At 40.5% G+C, this 20,357-nt stretch overlaps 2 protein-coding genes across 2 annotated transcripts in view; one reads left to right on the top strand and one right to left on the bottom strand.

Annotated features, from left to right (window-relative positions):
* Positions 1–10,846, top strand: part of LOC122810063 (mitochondrial inner membrane protease ATP23 homolog) — an 88,359-nt gene extending 77,513 nt beyond the window's left edge. The window contains exon 3 of the mRNA XM_044081556.1: positions 10,185–10,846. Coding sequence (XP_043937491.1) covers positions 10,185–10,828 — 644 coding nt within the window. The 3' untranslated portion in view covers positions 10,829–10,846. The remainder of the gene's footprint in view (positions 1–10,184) is intronic.
* Positions 1–20,357, bottom strand: part of FTO (FTO alpha-ketoglutarate dependent dioxygenase) — a 1,656,404-nt gene that overhangs the window by 1,386,975 nt on the left and 249,072 nt on the right. The gene's annotated exons all lie outside the window — the stretch shown is intronic.

Here is a 20,357-nt window from a genome sequence, read left to right on the forward strand (position 1 = left end):
CTGTCCACCTGATGAATCTGAGCATCTTGCGGCAATGTAGCAATTGCCTCATGTACACTGACAACCCTCTCCTCCTGCCACCCAACACTAAAACCTGAGATGCACTTATATAACCAAACTGGAAGCCAAGGTCTCTCCAGCCAAGACTGTACTAGACAGTCAAGAGGAGAAGGTAAACACCTGCACCACACCACACTCAACACATAGTCCATCAAAACCTACACCACCTAAACCCACACATAGTAACACAAAACACACACCTACATTCACGGAGGCTCTCAATAAAAATCTGCCCAAACAACAGAGACCTCCAAAATTGTAACACAAGCAACCACACCCCCCCAACACTACCAAAATGTCACATAGCCCACAAAATCTGTGTGCCACTCAACCTCAGCCCATAAGGCAAAACAATGTACCCAACACACTAGTCATAGGTGACTCTATAGTCAGGCACACTGATGTCCCAGTCACCAGGCTAAACAAGGAGAAAGTTACAGTCAGCTGCCTGTTGGGTGCCAGAATCCACCACATAATGCAAGCACTCAGGTCACTCCATAACAAGTACAAATATGACTGTCCTTGTCCATGTTGGTGTAAATGACCTGAGACATTCCTCCCTGGACTACATGAAAACAGACATGGAGGAGCTCTCGGATCATGTAGCCCAGGCAGGTATGACCCTATCCCTGAGAAGCATCCTGCCATCACCCAGAATGATACCACAATACAAGGACAAAATGACTGACTTCAACAATTGGCTAAGCTTCTGGTGTCATTCTAAGGGGATCCATTGTCTGCTTGGGATGACATGATCGACAGACCACGATGCTTTGCCAGAGATGGCCTGCACCTGTTGCCCCCGGGATTCTGGATACTGGCTAAGGCTCTAGCCACCCCTATAATGCCTTTTTTAGACAAGATTCAAACGACAAACTCACCACTGTAGCTGGTATAAGCAAGCACAATCTGAGGGTAATGCTAGAAGTCTAAACCTCAAAATGCACTCACTCAAGGCACTCCTTAAAATGGAGAACATAGACATATTTTTAGTGATGAAGACCTGGTTCAAGGCTCCAGAGGGCACCCCAGAGGGCACCCCTGCATTACCAGGCTATAACTCATACCACACCTTTCAGCCACCTAACCTGGACTGAATCACTAAAGGAGGAGGTGTGTCCATATTCATTAAGTATATCCACACCTCCAGGCTAGTTGCTCAACATAATGCACCCGAAATTATCCAAGTGCAACTAACACTGGGCAAGACTACAATCCATGTTGTAGCTTGTTACAGATCCCCTGCCATGCCCCAGGATGCCCGCTCCACGTTTCTTGATATACTGGATAATATTAAGGTACAGCCCGCTACCCTAATAATGGGCGATTTCAACTACCCCACTATCAACTGGGAAAACTACTCATGTACTAACTCATTTGTTCAACGCTTTCTAGAATTCATAAATTCCAACGCCCTGGATCAGCTTGTCCATACCCCCACCAGGGGCAGAAATATCCTGGAACTGGTCATTACCAATATGGGCAACTGATGTTCCACTCCAGAGGTCAACTCCTCGCTGGTCAGATCCAACCACAAGCTTATCACCTTAGACATCAATATCCCACCCCCACCCCCAATTAAAGAAACCACCGTAAAAAACTTCTCCAAAGCCAATTTCATGCTTCTTAAGACAGAAGTGGCAAGCTTCACGACACCCATACAAATGTAAAATAGAGGTATGACTGCTGAATCCTATACGAATGCACTGTATAAGCACATACACGAGTGCATGGATCGTGCCATCACCAACAGAACAAAGACGCTATCCTCCAAAAAAAGGAAGCCAATCTGGTGATCCCCTGCCATAAATAAACTCTACAACAGAAGGAAGAAGCTGTTGCAAAAAAAGAGTAAAATCCCCTGATTGCAGGAACTCCCTGGTCAGCCTCGGTAAGAAGCTGAGATCCCTCATAAAATCCTCCAAAGCTAGTTACGAAAATAAAATCACCACTGATTCTAACGACAATCACAAAGCATTCTACAGCCATGTCAAGAATCTCAATGGCGACACTCAGATCTGCTCTGAGCTACAGCACAATATACAGAACCAACTGATATTGCCAACATCCTGCCAGATAGGCTCAGTGCAAACGTCACCTCCCCTCACCCCACAAAGGGCCCATCACTATTTCGGAAGAATGCAAAGCCCCTGTAATCATGGCTGCACAAGTAAAGCCCACACTCTCCAAAGCCAAGAACACCGCATCCATGGGACCTGATAGCATCCATGGGACCTGACAACATCCCAGGCTGCGTTCTGCATAAACTACAGAATGAACTGGCACCCCACCCAAGTACCATGTTCAATCATAGCCTCACTTTTGTGCCTACTGAATGGCACTCAGCGACGGTTATCCTACTCCACAAATGGGTCACCACCATGGACCCTGGGAATTACTGCTCCATTAGCCTGACGAGCATGGTCTGCAAGGCCATGGAACATATCATCTTACAGCTTATAAACAAGGACACAGGTAACCTCCAAACTCTGGACCCCACTCAGTTTGGGTTTGTAAAAGGTAGGTCATGTCTGCTAAACCTAACTGACTTCTTTGAAGCAGTCACCAGAGCAGTGGACTAGGGTAAGGTGGCGCACACAGCCTATCTTGACCTTGCCAAGGCTTTCAACACCATCCCCCACTCTGGAATTATAAATAAACTCACTAGACTGGGCATAAATTCCAATGTCACAAGATGGGTGGCCAACTGGCTCACTGACAGAACCCACATAGTGAAAGTAGCCGACTCTAAATCTAACTTCAGACCAGTGACAAGTGGAGTACCACAGGGCTCAGTCCTGGGTCCTCTTCTGTTTGGCATCTACTTCTCAGAAGTCCAGGCTAATATAGCAGGTATTTGGCTAATGCTAAAGTGCCATAACAGAATCGCCTAATGATGTGGACATTCTACAAAGGGGTCTCACTGTGACTGATGCTTGGTGTCAAAGTCATGGCCTCAAGCTCAATGCCAAGAAGTGCACTGTCAATCCCTTTGGGGAAAAACACTGTACCCATGAACTACCACATAGGCGGTAGCCTACTAAACACCAAAAGTGTGATAAGAGACCTTGGGACACAGGTGGACAGTAGTCTCTCTTTTGATAATCACATTGCCACAGTAGCCAGGAAATCCTTCTACATGGCACACCTCATCACAAAGAGGTTCACCTCCTGAAAAAAAGAGGTCATTGTTCCTCTCTAATCATCCCTCATCAGACCCATTATTGAGTACAACTCCCCGTTTAGCATGTACCTCGCAAGACATCTACAACAACTAGAAAGGCCACATAAATACCTCACTAAGAGGATTACTCGCCTCAAACAGATGCCATATGCATACCCTCTCAAAAAACTCCAGCTCTACTCCATCGCTTATCGCCTACTCAGAGGCGACCTTTGCCTAACATACAAAGCCATATCAAACCCAGATCTGTTGGACATGCTACACAAAGAAACCCTAATCCCTCTGAGCCACACACTCCAGGGACCTAAACCTTGCCACCACAATATCAGAACATGGTGGAGGGATAGATTCCTGTCCCAGAGACTTCTCATGCTCTGGAAAAGATTACCCATTCATGTCAAGCAAAGCTCCTCATTAGCCCTCTTTAAGAAAAAGCTTGACAACTGGATGGGAAATAGGAAATTCACCCCGGGGATCACTTCTGTGGCTCTGCTAGACAGGGGCACAGGAAAATAACTTTCTTGAGTGGCGAAAGCCAGGGAAATTTTTGGCTAAGCTTATATAGGCCCCAGGACCGATAGCCTAGTACCTACCTATGAACCTATAATAATAATTTAAGTGTTTCACACAAACACACACTAATCACAGTAGAAAGTATTCCATCATTTCACACAAATACACACTAACCCTCTACAGAGTAGTGGCTATATAAACTGTACAAATGGCAATAGGATTAGTTACTTTCATCTACATACCTCCTACCACCACTCAGTAGTTACAGCCACCTCTTGTATATTTCAGATGTCTGATTGTGATAAGTATGACATAAAATGATGGCTAGGTAATGCATTTAAATGTGTTCCATACAAATATTGCCAGATTTTAAAGTATTCAAAGTTGCTTTACACAAATTGCATTAGTCATTCAAAGCAAGATTAACTGCCTGCTGCTTCTCTTTGCTCATTAAACATTTTTCTCCACAGGCAGTCCCAGCAATTAAAGCTGCTTTAGCTGTGCATATCTCAGATGTCCAACTCTTATAAAATAAGAGCAACATAGCAATACTTCCAAATAACTGTCCACCACTTAACACAAGATCACAGACAAAGGCTCCAAATTATGCACAGTTTAAATACTCCTCTCGTATACTTATAATGTTGCTAGAATAATTAGTTGTTGCATTTGTACAGATTTTCTGAATGATACAAAGTCTGAAACCTCAAATGTCTTTCGTTATTTAGTGAATGTAACCCTTAATGATTTCCCAAAACTTGTACACAGACACAGGCGCATACACACAAGTTTTAATAGGAATCAACCAACAGTATGAGGCAAGATCAAGTACATTTAAGAGGTATAAATATCTGGTTGTCTGCAAGGGATTAAAACAAACAAAAAAATCTTACCTGCTGCACACCATTCTGCACAGATGCACTCTGATGCTGCACACCATTCTGCACAGATGCACTCTGATGCTGCACACCATTCTGCACAGATGCACTCTGATGCTGCACACCATTCTGCACAGATGCACTCTGATGCTGCACACCATTCTGCACAGATGCACTCTGATGCTGCACACCATTCTGCACAGATGCACTCTGACCACAGCATTCTTTTTTAAACCCTCACAGTACTAGTATTGGCTGCAAAGTTCTGAAGTTGCCCACAACCATTACCCTCCACTTTTCTAATTTTATATGCTTCATGTTCAGCCCCCACACTGTGATCTAGATAATGAATCACAGAGTCTGTAATTCATTGAACGGCTCACGGGAAGGTGGGTGAAAGGTCAGTAATTAAGAAGTGAGCAGTGATTTGCTTGTAGAGGTTGGGTTTTGCTGCTTCCAATTGCCAAGTCGCCAACTTACAATGGAGGAGGGGGAATGAAATTTGAAAGCGTGCCTGGTGAGAGTGGCACTCTAGGTAGCTACCTAGGTTGCATAAGCCTAAGGCCAGCCATGCCTGAAGGCTGACAAGGATACTTCCATTCTGTTAAAATGTGATCACTGTTTGGATATTTATGGTTTAATAAAATTCAATTACCAATAAAAATTGAGAGAGAGAGAAAGAGACGGTCTCAAGTATGTGGCTTTAAGAAAAGGTCACCTCAAAGGGCAATGATGACACAGCCAGATTCTGAAATTTAATGGATGAACTAACCTACAGATAGCAGCAACATGTGAAGGGTAATGTTAAGGACCAAAATATCCCTAGAAAGAAGGTGGGTGGGGGGTACAAATTTCTCTTAGGAAAGTGAGGCTGCAGAAAAAAGGGTATGATTATGGAGTTTCCTTGCAAAATAAGGAAGTTCAACGTTATGAAGGGATCCATAATGGACAAGATGAAGTGAAAAGAGGATTTACAAAAAGGAGGATATCCTGTCTCATTAACTATCACGCCCACCAGAACTACAGTAAGAGTTCTTTTAAAACTCTCAGTTTTAGAATCATCATTCCTCTGTAAGCAATGGTGGCGAGGAAAAGTACTTATAGAAACTGCAGAACAGGACAGGTACAACAGAGAGAACAGTGGAATAAGACAGCAAATTAAGGTATAATGGGCAAAGAGAGACAGAGAAGAAAGAAAATGCCTACAGAACAAACCAATGGTACAAAATCAAGACGACAGCAGAAGGTCAAACAGTGTAATAGGAAGAATTGTTGAAGGAAAGGTGTCCAGTAGATGATGAAAGGAAAGTAGGCAAAATATAATACATAGCAAATGAGCCTTCAAAGAATATAGGAACACTGGTAATCTTAAGATGATGGCAAACTTTACTAAAAAATTAAAGTAACAACTACTACAGCAAAGACTAGCAATCCCGGATATAAAAACATTAACCAGTAAGCCATACGGATATAAAGAAAAAGAGGTTGTCAGCACACAGTCTAGTCCTCTTAAGTGCTAAGCACACCTGTATGATGAAAGAATGGCAACGTGGACTACATGGAAGGGATGTAGGGAAAAAAGTAAGTCTGGGAAGAGAAGGAACTCTAACGTGCTCGGGTGGGGGTAATTCAAGACGCAGCAGCCAGACAGAGATGAGATCCTCAGCATTTTACACCTGAAGCAACTTTTTATAAACTCATTTAACTGCTTTAGCACTCAGCATTCCAGCACTTTAAACACTTTTGCACCTTTTAGCTTTCAATGCTTTCAGTTATGGTGATTACTGCATACTACACTGAAAAGCATTGATCATCACTGGAGCATATTAAGCCCTTAGTGCAGTTACTGAAAACTGCATTCTAAAGCAGCTTTTAACAGATTCAGTTGCTGTTTCCTATATAATGCACTAAAAAAGTTTGCATTTAGCACAGACTCTCAGGCTACATTAACTACTTGATGGAAAATAAAAGGCTAAAAAGTGGGTTCAGAATGAGACTAAAGGAGTCAGAGTAAGACAGAAGCATGTGAAGAGATTATTTATAAGCATCTACTGTACAAATTCTTTTGTGACCAAATACAAGACAAGCAAGCATTTACGAAAGCCCACCGATACGCAAAGCTTACAGCAGTGATGCAGTAACCCAAACATCAAACAAGCATTTGTTGATGCCAAATGTCATTCTTCAAAGAGGCTGAACTACAGCAATACTGATTAAAGATGACAGTTAATAAAAGGAGACAGTATGAGGTAGCTGACCGGAGAGAATAAGGCCATAAACCTTCAGCGCATTCAAAATGTTATCATGTGAGTTTTATGTGTTGTAAGCAATATATTCTTCCTGTCCTTGATCCAATTTTACCATTCCTGCCCACGAGTGGTATTAAGTGTGCTACTTAGTAATGCTCAGCACCAAAAAAAAAGTTATTCATAAAATATATAAATAATTCAGACTGTATCATAACTAACCCAACCTTCAACAGATGGCTGGAAGACTCCCTTGTTTAAGAGGAGTCTAACCACAGCCAAGTTAATAACACTGTGCAGATATAACCATTTAAATACACATATTAATATATGCAGATATAACCATTTAAATACACATATTAATATATGCAGATATAACCATTTGAATACACATATTTATATATGCAATCAAAAGATAATAATGTGGTAAGAAAGGAGTTATAGAACACTATCATCTATTAGGTATTTTTGCTGTGAGAGGACATTAATGTTTGGTTTACATTAGTTGCTTAAAATGTAGAGTGGAAAAATGCAGTATATTATCACTTAAAATAAACGCCATCTAATATACTGCTTGAGGATATAAAGGCAAAGTGTCTGTTACTACAACTGGACATACTGACTGATTTCTTCCACTTCCAACTTACTGGTGTGTGACTACACAGAATTACCTCTGAAAAGGGAAAGTTCTGTCAAATTACTTACCTCATTAATAAATGTACGTATAAATAAATAAATGGAGTTTATTAGTGGCTATCAGAAACTAAAACTGTGTTTCACTTTAGAATAGCAGCAGTGGCATTAAGAGAAAACTACCAGCAAAAAGGGTTCTCACCTCAGATGTTTTAACTGTACACTGACATTCAGGTTGTCCCAAGGATACAACCAGGTGGACAGCTAGTTAAGAAGCACCTTTAGCAGCTCCGAGCACTTTTATTAAAATACTTGTATTTATTTACAGATAGCTTCAGCTGAGAATATGGGGTTATAGCACTAAAAGCACAGATGTTCTGAAAACCAGTCAAAACAGGCAAGATTAAAAAATAAGCTAAGCAGGAGTAGCTAGGATAACGTGAGTTTTATCGGTGTTATTTTACAATCAAAGACACTTTTTATAAATATGCATTCACGTGCAGGTGCCTTAGTACCAAATATACAACCATTTCAAACAGCCTGCTACACCACATTACAGCTTTCAAAATCTCTAATTAAAGACCTTACAATTATATTATATGCTGCCTGCTGTGACTCATAATTTCTATTCCATTAAGTAAAATCTGACCAATTAAATTTGCTGTTTCACTTGCATATTCCAATAATGAAACAAAGTATATTTAAAATTGTAAGTTTAGTCTTAATGTTACTCAAACATTGCTCATTACAAATACTGGTGATTTTCTTGTTTAAGTTTTTTCATTTCATTATGTATGCGCATCATTATGCATTAAAATAAATATACATATATACACAAACACACATTCGTCCACTTCCAAGTTGTGTTCCATCAGCAAAGCTATATTAAGTGAAGCAACCCTTATTTCTTGCTTGGCAGGATGATTGGTTTTATGTCCAGCTTTCACTCAAAAGAGTTACCCCAGATAATCTGCGATGTGCAACTAGACACTGTCCAGCCTATAGCTTATTGGCCCAGTGCTGCTGGGCTTTAAGGCAGGCACACAATGGCCAAGAGAGGTATACAAACCTTCCCCATTTTAGCATGGGTCCCTGGTACAGGTCAGGTCCTCCACTGATTTATCATAGCAATTACCCATGCCCATTTTTGGTGACATCAATCATCATGACCAAATCACCTAGAACTAATGTTTACAACATCAAGAGCCTAACCCTGTCACGACAGTCTGTGATCAAGTGATCCTATCTAGGGGATACTGTGCACTACAGCCGATGCCTAAACTGACTGGCATGCACAGCTCTTCTCCCAACAGGTACCATGTATGGTCTATGCTGCTGCCCATAACTCTGCTCAATATTTGATCAAGTCTGAGGTGGAGATACCTAGCATGTGTTTGAAAGGTAGGAAGAACCCCTCAAAGACATGGGAAGAACATGCAAAGTCCACACAGGCATTAGTGAAATGTCAGTATTGAACCCTTGTGCTGTACAGCTAAAAACCTTAGGCATTACGCCAACTGTCTGTGTGTGTATAAAACAGTTCTTAGCAGCATATGAGGAAACATTTCACAGCACTCCACATGCTTATATAATGACAAGGATTATCTGAAAAAAGTCTGTTGCAAAGAATGAAATGCACTGCGGATTATGTCCTCTAGTGATAAAATATAACTGCTTGTGTTTATGTATGTATGCATATGTATACGTTTGTCAGGCGTGAAATGATGTATATTTTGGAAAGCAGGGGTGAGAACAAGGAGTTATACAAAGAGACAGCAGGATACAAACCTATCGCACACATAGCCAACAACATATCGTATTTATGCAAAATATTTATTCTGAATATCTGTGTATGCACGCACACGCACACACACACACACACACACACACACACACACACACACACACACACACACACACACACAAAACAGTGTATGTTTCTTTATCAAATGCTATTATGTTCGAGTGGCAGGAATATCGACACCTGGAACATCAACTTTTCCTGTGGTATGTGAGGCTTGCTTCCATACGTGTTTTTTTTTTTTTTTGTACTAATGCTGAAACTGTCATATACAATAAAAACTTTTGGTATTATGGATGAGTGTATGTGTGTGTGTGTGTGTGTGTGTGTGTGTGTGTGTGTGTGAGAGAGAGAGTGTTTGTGGGTTACGGTTACTGTAAGGTCTACATAAGGGGAGAGGTGTAGTTTTATGAAAGTGCATTTATGTGAGGTGTGTATACGAGCACCTTGTACAGTGGTACTGTTAGGGAAAGGGTTTTTTTGTTAAGTAATGTGCAAGAGATGGGTCAGAGGCAGTGGAAGGGTAGGGTTAGCACATAACTAAGTTAGTACTTGAGGTAAATGTACATTTCTACTTCAACAAACAATCAAAACATGCTACTCCCAAATAAGCTTTACACTGTATGGCTTACAGATCAGAGTTATAATCACTATCAGCATTCCAGGAATCAACCCACCTCAGACTGATACCAGTTCCCTCCAGTACACACACACACACACACACACACACACACACACACACACACACACACACACACACACACACTCTACCAAACTGTAAGCAACAGCAGACAACTATTTTCACTTTTTGCTTAAACACAGGGGAAATGTCTGGATCACATAAGCAGCATGTTTTCTTTATACTGTAGCTATACATCATACTCCGAGTTGCATTCAACAACTTAACCCGTTGTGCGAGTCTCTGCCTGCATCAGCTTCTCTCATGTCCTGCTTACTTGGCCCATATGCAAAACTCCTCCTCGATGCCATGAAGAATTCAGGCTGCACAGTTTACAAAGATCGTCATTTCTCTTGTGAAGATTGTGACGGAACTGTTAGTGGGGAATTTGATGCTGCAACATCTCAAATTGTGTTGTGCCAGAACAATATTCATCAGCAGTCCCATATGAACCGTGTGGTAACTCATGAACTTATTCATGCATTCGATCATTGCCGAGCACACGTAGATTGGTTCAACAACATGAAACACTTGGCCTGTTCAGAGATTCGGGCCGCCAATCTTAGTGGTGATTGCTCTTTTGGAAATGAACTGTCCAGGTTTAATTTTGGTCTGAAACAGCACCATCAGCAATGTGTACAAGACAGAGCTCTTCGCTCCATTCTTGCAGTAAGAAAAGTTAGCAGAGAAGAGGCAAAATTGGCGGTGGATCAAGTTTTTGAATCCTGTTTCAATGATCATGAACCCTTTGGAAGGATACCGCATAACCAAAATGAAGCAAGATTTGCTTACAGAGATTTCCAGAATCGTGATCGCTATAATGCAAATCTTTGATGAAAGACTAATTTATGACATACTCTGCATACTCTAAAGCAATCAATTTGCACTCAATTTGCTTTTCAAGTTTTATTTTACTGCAAAGGAAGCTTGCATCAACTACACACAGATATAAAGCCCTGACCATGGCACAGATGAACTCGGTTCAATTACTGGTTTGGGTGCTTAAAGGTACAAGTGGGGAGGACAGGTGTGCCCATTCGGGGAAGGGTGCACACTCAAGTACATCTCTTGCAGTTGATTCCTGTTGGTGGCCAGGAACATGCTGTGTGTGTGTGCTGTACACATGGGGCAGGGCTTTAGCTTGAGTCACACATGAGGACACATGCAAAACGTATTGTGAAGCCCACTGCACACCAATGCCTTGGGTGATACAAGCATGCCGGGGGGGGGGGGCAGGCAAGTATATAAATAAGAAAAATACTCCTCATCAGGAGAGATAAGGAGAAATCCTGGGAGCAGATGATGGTTGCAAGACAGGAGCCAAAAAAATAAGCAAAAGCAAAAATATTTTTTTCTTTTACTACAAAGGTTCCCACTTACTTGTGTTCCCTTTACCCAACATATAGTAGTACATTTGAAGTCATCAAAATCTCCCTGGTTAGTCTCAGGGTAAACAAAACAAAAATGTTACCGAGTTTATATCTGTACATCAGCACTTTGGAAGTGTTCCAGAAGCACCTTACCACCAAACCTACTTCATACATTTAGACTATAGTTGTAGTTTAAACCAGACAATGTAGTCATCACTTTTACACTTAATGTATCACTTTCTTTAAGCACACAACTTGTCCCACTTTGCATATAACAGCAACACTTTCTTACATTTGGAGAATTTCTCGACAGGTTTCCCTATGACGTAAGTAATCTGCAACTACAGTGTTTCACAACTCGTTGTTCTTTTCTTCTACATGTAACAAGCCGCGCTCTGCATTTGGAGAACTCAACACGAAGTACAGCTGTGTATAATCGCACCATAACAGCTGATGTCGTTGTCTTCACTGCTGCAGTATTCTTCACTGAATGGATCTCCTGTCAAGGACGGCCCAACATCTGGCCAGTATACCAAAGCCTTTGCATTTTACAGATGCTGTACATCACATGTATGCTCCATGCAGAGGGCATAAAGAGGAAGTATGGATACAAATACTCAGAAGTTCTTTGCTGCTAGTCCAAACGCCATTACTGAACATCTGACTGAATGCCTGTCTGCTGTGCTGGTTACCCAGCATCTTCAGATAAGTGCCCTGTTGCTGTTTCTTCTCTATTTTTTCTCAATATTTGTGTTCATGTCCTCCAAGCAGGGAAAATGTCGGTGTGGGAGGCAGATTTGCCATAAAGACCATCACAACCAGTGTTTTTTTTTTTGCCTGATTCCCACTACCATAAACAGTGCTCTGTCAAGTATTTGCCCATAAGACCCTCTGTTGTCATTTATCTTCCCTCTCTATATACCTCGAAAACCAAAATCTTAAATGTGCTTCCAGCTGTTTCTCCACATATTCGTTAGGCAGAAACACCTTACACCATCTTATCTTTTAACTGCTACTAAACAAAATATACATCTTTCTAACTCTGTTACTAATGTGAAGTGCAATTCTGCTTTTTTAATTTGTTCTAATATAACTGTCCTTTTTATTTATAACACAGTACTTGCATTCTATGAAAATGAGTTAAAAATTATGTTCATTCATACTTTATATTGCAATATGAAATTATTACTGTATGTTTATGTCTAAAACATTTATACTGTGTGCCTCAAACTCAAGACACTGCAAAAAAGGTGTCTTCAGACAACTTAACTGGTAACAAATCAATAAAAAAGCAAGAAAAATAACTTTGCCAAAACACTAACCAAAGCACTTTATCAGAATGTTGCTGACTGAAAAATCTATCTGTGCTGCACAGCATTCTTTTAGGGCATCACCAATGTAACACAGAGGTTGGAAGAAAAGGAAGGCATATACTGGTATCAACAAAACTGCACACATTATATTATGAAATGTAGCATCAAGAATGTCAACAAAGATTAAAGACACAATGTTTCTGCTGTATCAAGTGAATAAATCAAGCCCTTCATAGTGAACAAGAAAAGACTATTTCTGTGAATCATGTCTATGGCTCATCCTTAAATATATATGAATACTGACTATGTACAACACACTTGGTTCAGGTATCTGATAAAGCAGGGTACGAGATTCAGTGACATATTCCTATTGGTTGATGTAAATGGGAGTAAAGGACAGAGGGAGAGACTTTACAGTGGTAAAATTCACTGCTGGACTATACACGAATGCAAAATGACATGAACAAGCTGCGCTTGAATGCTGCCAAGCCAAGTGTAGAACAGAGATGGATGCCAACCATCTATGTACAGTAATATAAAAGAACACCTGAAGAACTCTAAGGAAACACTGCAAGGGAATCAAAACAATAGAACCCGCTTTAAGTGCTGCCCCCTGATTTAAGTACTGCTACCCTGCAACATACGCACAAGTCTCTTGATCCAAGCCTCAACACAACACAATACAAAACACACACACACACCAGGGAATGCTACATAAACAAGAAAGGAATGGTAGATGGGAACTTTCTGTCAGGCAGTGTGGATGGGTGGTTATCTATATGATCAGTAGAAATTGTAGTTGGTCAGTCTTTAACTTCATTGACATTGGAATTCTACTTCATTTGGGCACACATGCATTAAGATTATGACACATCCATCTTCTACTACAGTACTCCCTTTCTGACTCCTGAAAAATCGACTCAAGGACATTTTCAGCTCTTTCAACTCCATCTTATCAATGAATGCTAATCTTTAGAAAAATATTTTTTTATTATGGTCTTTCTTATGCTCAGTAATTTTTCAGAACTAAAAGGTCAGGTAAAGCTTCTTTTAAATCGAAAACAATGTTTCTTATTTAATTCTACATTCTAATTAATTTATTAAGCAGCTAAGTGGACTGGTCCAAGAACTGCTTCCTGCCATGACCTGGGGACAGGACAAATTAAAATTTATACTGTAAAAACTCATATTTCTAGTAACAGATGTGAGTAGGGGGAACAGAAAATATTTGAGTGATGATTACGAAAGCATAAATAAACCTAGAGTGATAATTACTAAAGCACAACTAAACCTAGTATATGGACTGTTAGATGAACCTCAGCAGCAGATGTACATTATCAAAAGTGAATGAAAACACATTATCATATTCAAACTTCAGCTATTTGTGGTAACAGAGTATGGTAATTAAAATCTGACGTGACGTAATGATGTTATTTTTAATTTATCAGGTTTTAATAGCTGGTGTTTGAATAGAGAAGAGTTAGGTATTTTCCTAATGTAAGTGGGACATAGTCTATTCAATGCAGTATGAAGCAGAGCGGTCTTACTTGAGAAACAGACAGACATGCTGCCTTCCTGATTCTGTTGAATAATCCTGCTGTATAACCCAGCTGCATGTGAGATGAACAACTACAAGAATAGGCTCCTCTGTGTATGTCTTTGTGAAAACAGGGGGTTCCAAACACCATGCACCCAGAATGGCCAACAACATGTTTAATGTACTGACATCTGACAACAATCTTTCTTGGCTTCAGCATGTTCATCTATGGTAAAAGCACTACCGATGTTGTGATTAATCCTTCAATCTATCTTCAGATTAGCATTACCATGTCACCATGAGGTGCACAGCACATGGTCACTGTATTTCATCTGTAGCAGAAAGACCACAGCTCATATACACAAGCAGTTTTGCCACATAATAAGGATGAGGCCACAAAAACAGGCACACCACTGCAAGTTTTTTAATAATACCTCTTTTTGACTTAGCACTTTTGCTAACATTTGACCTCAATTATCACTGGCACCAGCAATGGAATTATTTCCTCCCACAATGATACCTTGAAACTCATATCACTCCATTTGAGATCTCTTTGCTAAACAGGGCAAATCTACTTAACAATGCCTAATCCTGAGGACCCAGAGAGGTGAGTATATGTGGGTCAGTGCCAGAGGCTATCATACTCCAGGGTGTTATTTTTTTTCTGATGTATGCTCTGAATGCACCTCCAAAAGGAAGAACACATGCAGTGTCCTTGTGCGGGTATGTCCTCCCTGTTGCTGAACATGTCACTGGTGATAAATGTCCCCTTATGATTTGCATTACACAGGTTCAGTATACCACAACCTTTCACCAGCTCAGGAAGGCCGTTAGGCTACTGTCAATCTATTCTAGCCCCAACCAGTCCCCTCATCATCCATAAATAGCCTTGGGTTACTGTTGCTACAAGGTAATCAATGCTGTAAACAAGCCCTTGTAGCAACCATTAAATAGTGAGATAAGAAGAAGCACTGGGGTAAAAGTGAGATGTTTTCCTGGCACCTCTAGACCGCCCTAGAAAACCTTGGGTCACTGTCCTTACAGAGGTCATGAGTGGTATATGTCATCCCTTATGACAATTAATAAAAAGTGGGGTCAGCAGCACTGGGGTGCAAGAAGGTATTATACTGCAGGAAACCACTTTAGGTTAGTGGGTCAGTCGGATACTCCTCTGTGCGGCTGTGTAACAAACCACTTCAGGTTAGTGGGTCAGCCGGATACTCCTCTGTGGCTGTGTAACAAACCACTTCAGGTTAGTGGGTCAGTCGGATACTTCTCTGTGCGGCTGTGTAACAAACCACTTCAGGTTAGTGGGTCAGTCAGATACTCCTCTGTGCGGCTGTGTAACAAACCACTTCAGGTTAGTGGGTCAGTCAGATACTCCCCTGTGGCTGTGTAACAAACTCTTCAGGTTAGTGGGTAAGTCGGATACTACTCTGTGCGGCTGTGTAACAAACCATTTCAGGTTACTGGGTCAGTCGGATACTCCTCTGTGGCTGTGTAACAAACCACTTCAGGTTAGTGGGTCATTTGGATACTCCTCTGTGGCTGTGTAACAAACCACTTCAGGTTAGTGGGTCAGTCCGATACTCCTCTGTGTGCCTGTGTAACAAACAACTTCGGGTTAGTGGGTCAGTCAGATACTCCTTTGTGGCTGTGTAACAAACCACTTCAGGTTAGTGGGTCAGTCGGATACTCCTCTGTGGATGTGTAACAAACCACTTCAGGTTAGTGGATCAGTCGGACACTCCTCTGTGGCTGTGTAACAAACCACTTCAGGTTAGTGGGTCAGTCAGATACTTCTCTGTGTGTCTGTGTATTAAGTACTACACTTGGCTCTTTCACTTAAAGAACAGCAGGAACTGAGCAACTTATGTAATATTATAGAATAATAATAATTATTAAGAAAACATTGATATGCATGATAATAATGAAAAATATCATTATTATGACTTATTTTATTTTCTATTGATGCATGTGTACCTATGTTATTGTTTATAACACAAATTAATAAAGGTGTTTATAAAAAAAAAAAAAAAAAAAAAAGAAGCCATTATTACTTCCAGACTGCCCCATATCAAATGGCCAGCCCAACCCACCGAAAAATCATGAATGCACTTATACAAAGGTGTCTGTTGGTGGGGTGAGGACATGAAATCAAACAAAATCATGATGGGTACTAACCATCAACCATGTAAGCCATATCAATATTCACTGCAACAAAAAGACCAATAAAACTTTAGTATGAACATCCACAGCATAAAAAGCAAGGAACTTGGCACATCTGGGAGACTGGGATTTGATCACCGGAATCACCACTCGCCTACTTCAGACCAAAGCAATATACATAACTCACAAGTATCCTCAAGTCCCCTATGTATCCTGTGGGTCTTACTGATAGTAAAAAAGAAAAAGAATTTCAGTAACCGGCATTTTACTGACAACTCATCTGACATTACTGATTTATGCTACATCGATCCTGGAATGAAGCAGTATGTCAGATGCACCACCAACTCCGGTCAAAGTTACTGATGTTAAAGCTATACAATACAACTCCTTTTTTATGTTCCTTTACAAACTTACCCATGCACACCAAGTTTTCTTTACTAGATACAAAAGCTAACCAACAAATTACGAACACTGACCTCTCTGATTTATTACAGTGCAATACCAATCTAAGAGGAGAATTCTGGGACAACAGCTAAACCGCAGGTACTTTAAGCATACTAAATCATTCCTTGGAATGCTTGCTGAAAATAAATAGGATACGCAAGACAACACTGGGAGTTTTAACTTACAGAACTGCTCACATATAAATGAAGTACCACAGGAGACAGTACAGCAGTGTCTATCCTGGCAACCACATTTCAACCTCATGGGCCAGAAAATCTGAATAAATTGTGCAAAACAAAAAAAAAAATCTGCCTGCATAATGGTGGAAGAAATATTCAGGGAAAACCATTTTCTATGCACATTTGATCAAGCTGTTGACAGCAGTGGAAGCTACAAAGTACGGAATGCTGCACAAAGGTTTCAGACCTTGATGGAGCCCAGTGGTCGACTATTTTTGACAGTCAAATAATGACAGGCACGCTGCAGCTTGATGCCCGTCATTCATGGAAATCTCAGCATGCTCTACCCACTGCACAACGACTAAGTAGCAGGTCAAAGGTTAAGCATTAAGAAGACAGGAATGAAGGGCAACTGTCATGCACCACTGCATATTGTGAGGCAGCGAGGAGTGGTTGTCTTCTGAAAAACATGCAAAGCGTTCTCATTCTGTCTGGGCAGACACACATCTGAAGGTCCTAAATGAGACCATTGCCAATTCACGAAAAGCCAGACTGACAGCATGCCATTCAAGCTGTCGGCTTCAAATACGATTTTTTCCATTTCAAATCACAAATGCATGCAAAATAACAGAGTTATATGCAGCTTCTCCAGAATCATTTGATCACACTACAGCTAAAAACAGCTGAAAAGGCTGCCAGAATTTTTACATGATACATATTAGTGCCAATGTAATTCATTAGGCAGCATATGATTGTCAGGAGCTAATCTAACCAACATGTATTACAGAAGGGAACTACCTGTTTCCAACACAAGAAAGCTAATATTTTTGCTGCTAAAAGAAGTGTTTTATTTGATACCTAATTAGAAATATATCTGACAAGAACTACATCTGGCACAATCTGCTCCATGCATTTCCACTAGGAGCTGTATGTGAGATAAAACAAATGCAAATGAGTCTTAATTTTACATACTCTGAATACGGGGGGGGGGGGGTATTCAATCTGATAAGGTGTTTGGCACACAGAAACAAAAGGAACTCAAATACGATGTAACAATAACAAATTCTGACTTTAGAATGCAATTTTCTTACAGCATTGTAGATTACTAAAAGTAAAGGAAATGTGTTGCATCATGTGCACTAAATGAAGTACTAACTGTAGTTATGAAGTACTGCAAAAAAGTAGTCAAGTACGCACTGCAAAAGTTTTACAACGTTAACTGAGAAAAACAGGATACTACAAATGCACATGCAGGTGAGAAACATTTTAATCATCAATATCAACAGTTTGAGTCCACGGCTACTTCTATGAACAATGGAATATCAAGTTTAATGTAGCAGCAACTGTTAGGTTAGTAGGTCAGGCTACAGAATAAATGCAGGTCACTGAGAGTCCAGTTTCAGAGCAAGGAACGGAATAACGGTAGTCTCCTGGCAACGCATCTCCTCTGGGATAACAGGACTAAAAATCTCCTGCACAGTGAGCATGAAAATCTTGGTGACATAATACAGAGGAAGGGATGGGATTCATATGTGGCAATGCCGGTTTGACTCCGCAGGCAAAGTACCCTCTCAGAGTCATTATGTGGAAGCAGACCTGGAGAAAAGAAGGTAGAAGGGGTCTACCTCAAAACACTGAATTACTATAACATTGAACCACAAAACACTGAGACCGTAACATCGAAAATTCAGAACATCAAAATTACATAAGAATGAAAATTTAAATAACAGAGTCTTATATCATCGAAAGTGTTACATGGTTATCGTTTAAAGTGTTAACTTTGTGGTATCACTTAAAGAAGTTGTAGCTTGTAGTAAACAAACATGACAGATGCTACGTTTTGCGGTTTAAGAGAAGTTCTCGGGTTGTAAAGTAAACGTTTATCAAGGTTAAGCATTGTTGTGTTTGAGTGATGGATTTATTATTTTGAAGAAGTCGTGTTAGTGCTGTGGAAAGTGATGGGATAAGTGAGTAGGGGAGTTTTTATTTTGGCTGCATGTACATGCTGTCAGGAAAATAGAGGAGATTGCAATACAGTGGGGAATTGGAAATTGACCTTGTCTCCACTGTAGTACAATCTTGGAGTTGGTATATTTAATTTACAGGGGGTGTGGGGGGGCACAGAGAGGCTTGCCCCCCTGCGGAAACATTGAAACAAGTGTGTCTGTCAGTTCAGTTATGTTTGCGGTGGAAGGGGTATTACTAATTTGTGCACTGTAACATTCGATGTTATGGGATGCGATTACTTAAATTTGCAGTGTTATGTGGTTTCGACATTCTAACTTTTCAGTGTTCTGAATTTTTGATGTTATGGTCTCACTGTTTTGTGCTTCAATGTTATAATAATTCAATGCTTTGAAGTAGACCCGGTCGAGGACACTATTTGCTAGCTACACCGGGAGGGTAACCCATGCCATACTAACTGGATAATATAAATCCTGCAGAATGTAGTGCCCATAAAAGGCAAACCCACAGCATCACACAAAAGGGCAGGAGACCTGCTTATTAGAAAAAGAATAGTAAGTAAAATGGCCGACATCAGAACAGAAAATAAACACACTGAAACCAGTCAGCAAGCAAAATAAAGCATGTTCCCAAAGCGTAATAAACTGAGCTAAATAACAGACTCATCTTATGCAGCTGGTAACAACACAGGAACATGGAGAGGGAGCTCTGCTGCTTTACACCCCCTGTTACCAGTCAAAATCAGGGCATTTATCAAGACAGCTGCTGTACTGTACTGTCCATCAGAAGGCAGGAATTTATAGGTAGGAACATACCAGAGCAGCAGGTTCAGAAATGATGGCTCCCAGGCTTTGTAAACATGGATCACTTACTCACTGCAAACAGTAGCCTCAGTGATCCTGGGGCAGCTCTGCTCCATAAAACCATGACATTATAAAGGTAAAATTGGTAGTCAGGTAAGTAGTGAAAGAACAGATCTAATACATGACACTGTCAACCAACAGAAAAAGAAAAAAACAATTAAAATAATAAATCTGAAAAAGAATCAGTAAGTATGAACCGCTGCACATTCCAGTGCATTTGTTGAGTTTCACAGCTTTGCCATAAATGACACTGAAAATATTTTAATTTGCAGACTTTGTTTCTTGCACAGCTCAAGTCCTATACACAGAGATACTACTGGTATAACTTATGAAAGACCAAATGTGCTACTGTAAGACATTGGTACAAGAAAATCCTTGTGAGAACAGGCAGAAGGTAGAGCATCACCATGGATTCCTCCTCCTTTGGTGCTGGATTTGTTTTAATCCTGTCATTTCAGTAGGTAGCAAAAGGGCAACAGACAAAAACATGTTTTTTACTTTGTGGGTTTACTGTACATAGTCA

The sequence above is a fragment of the Protopterus annectens genome, chromosome 8.part1 (assembly GCF_019279795.1).
Source record: "Protopterus annectens isolate FY-2018-M chromosome 8.part1, PAN1.0, whole genome shotgun sequence".
NCBI classification, from domain to species: domain Eukaryota; kingdom Metazoa; phylum Chordata; order Ceratodontiformes; family Protopteridae; genus Protopterus; species Protopterus annectens.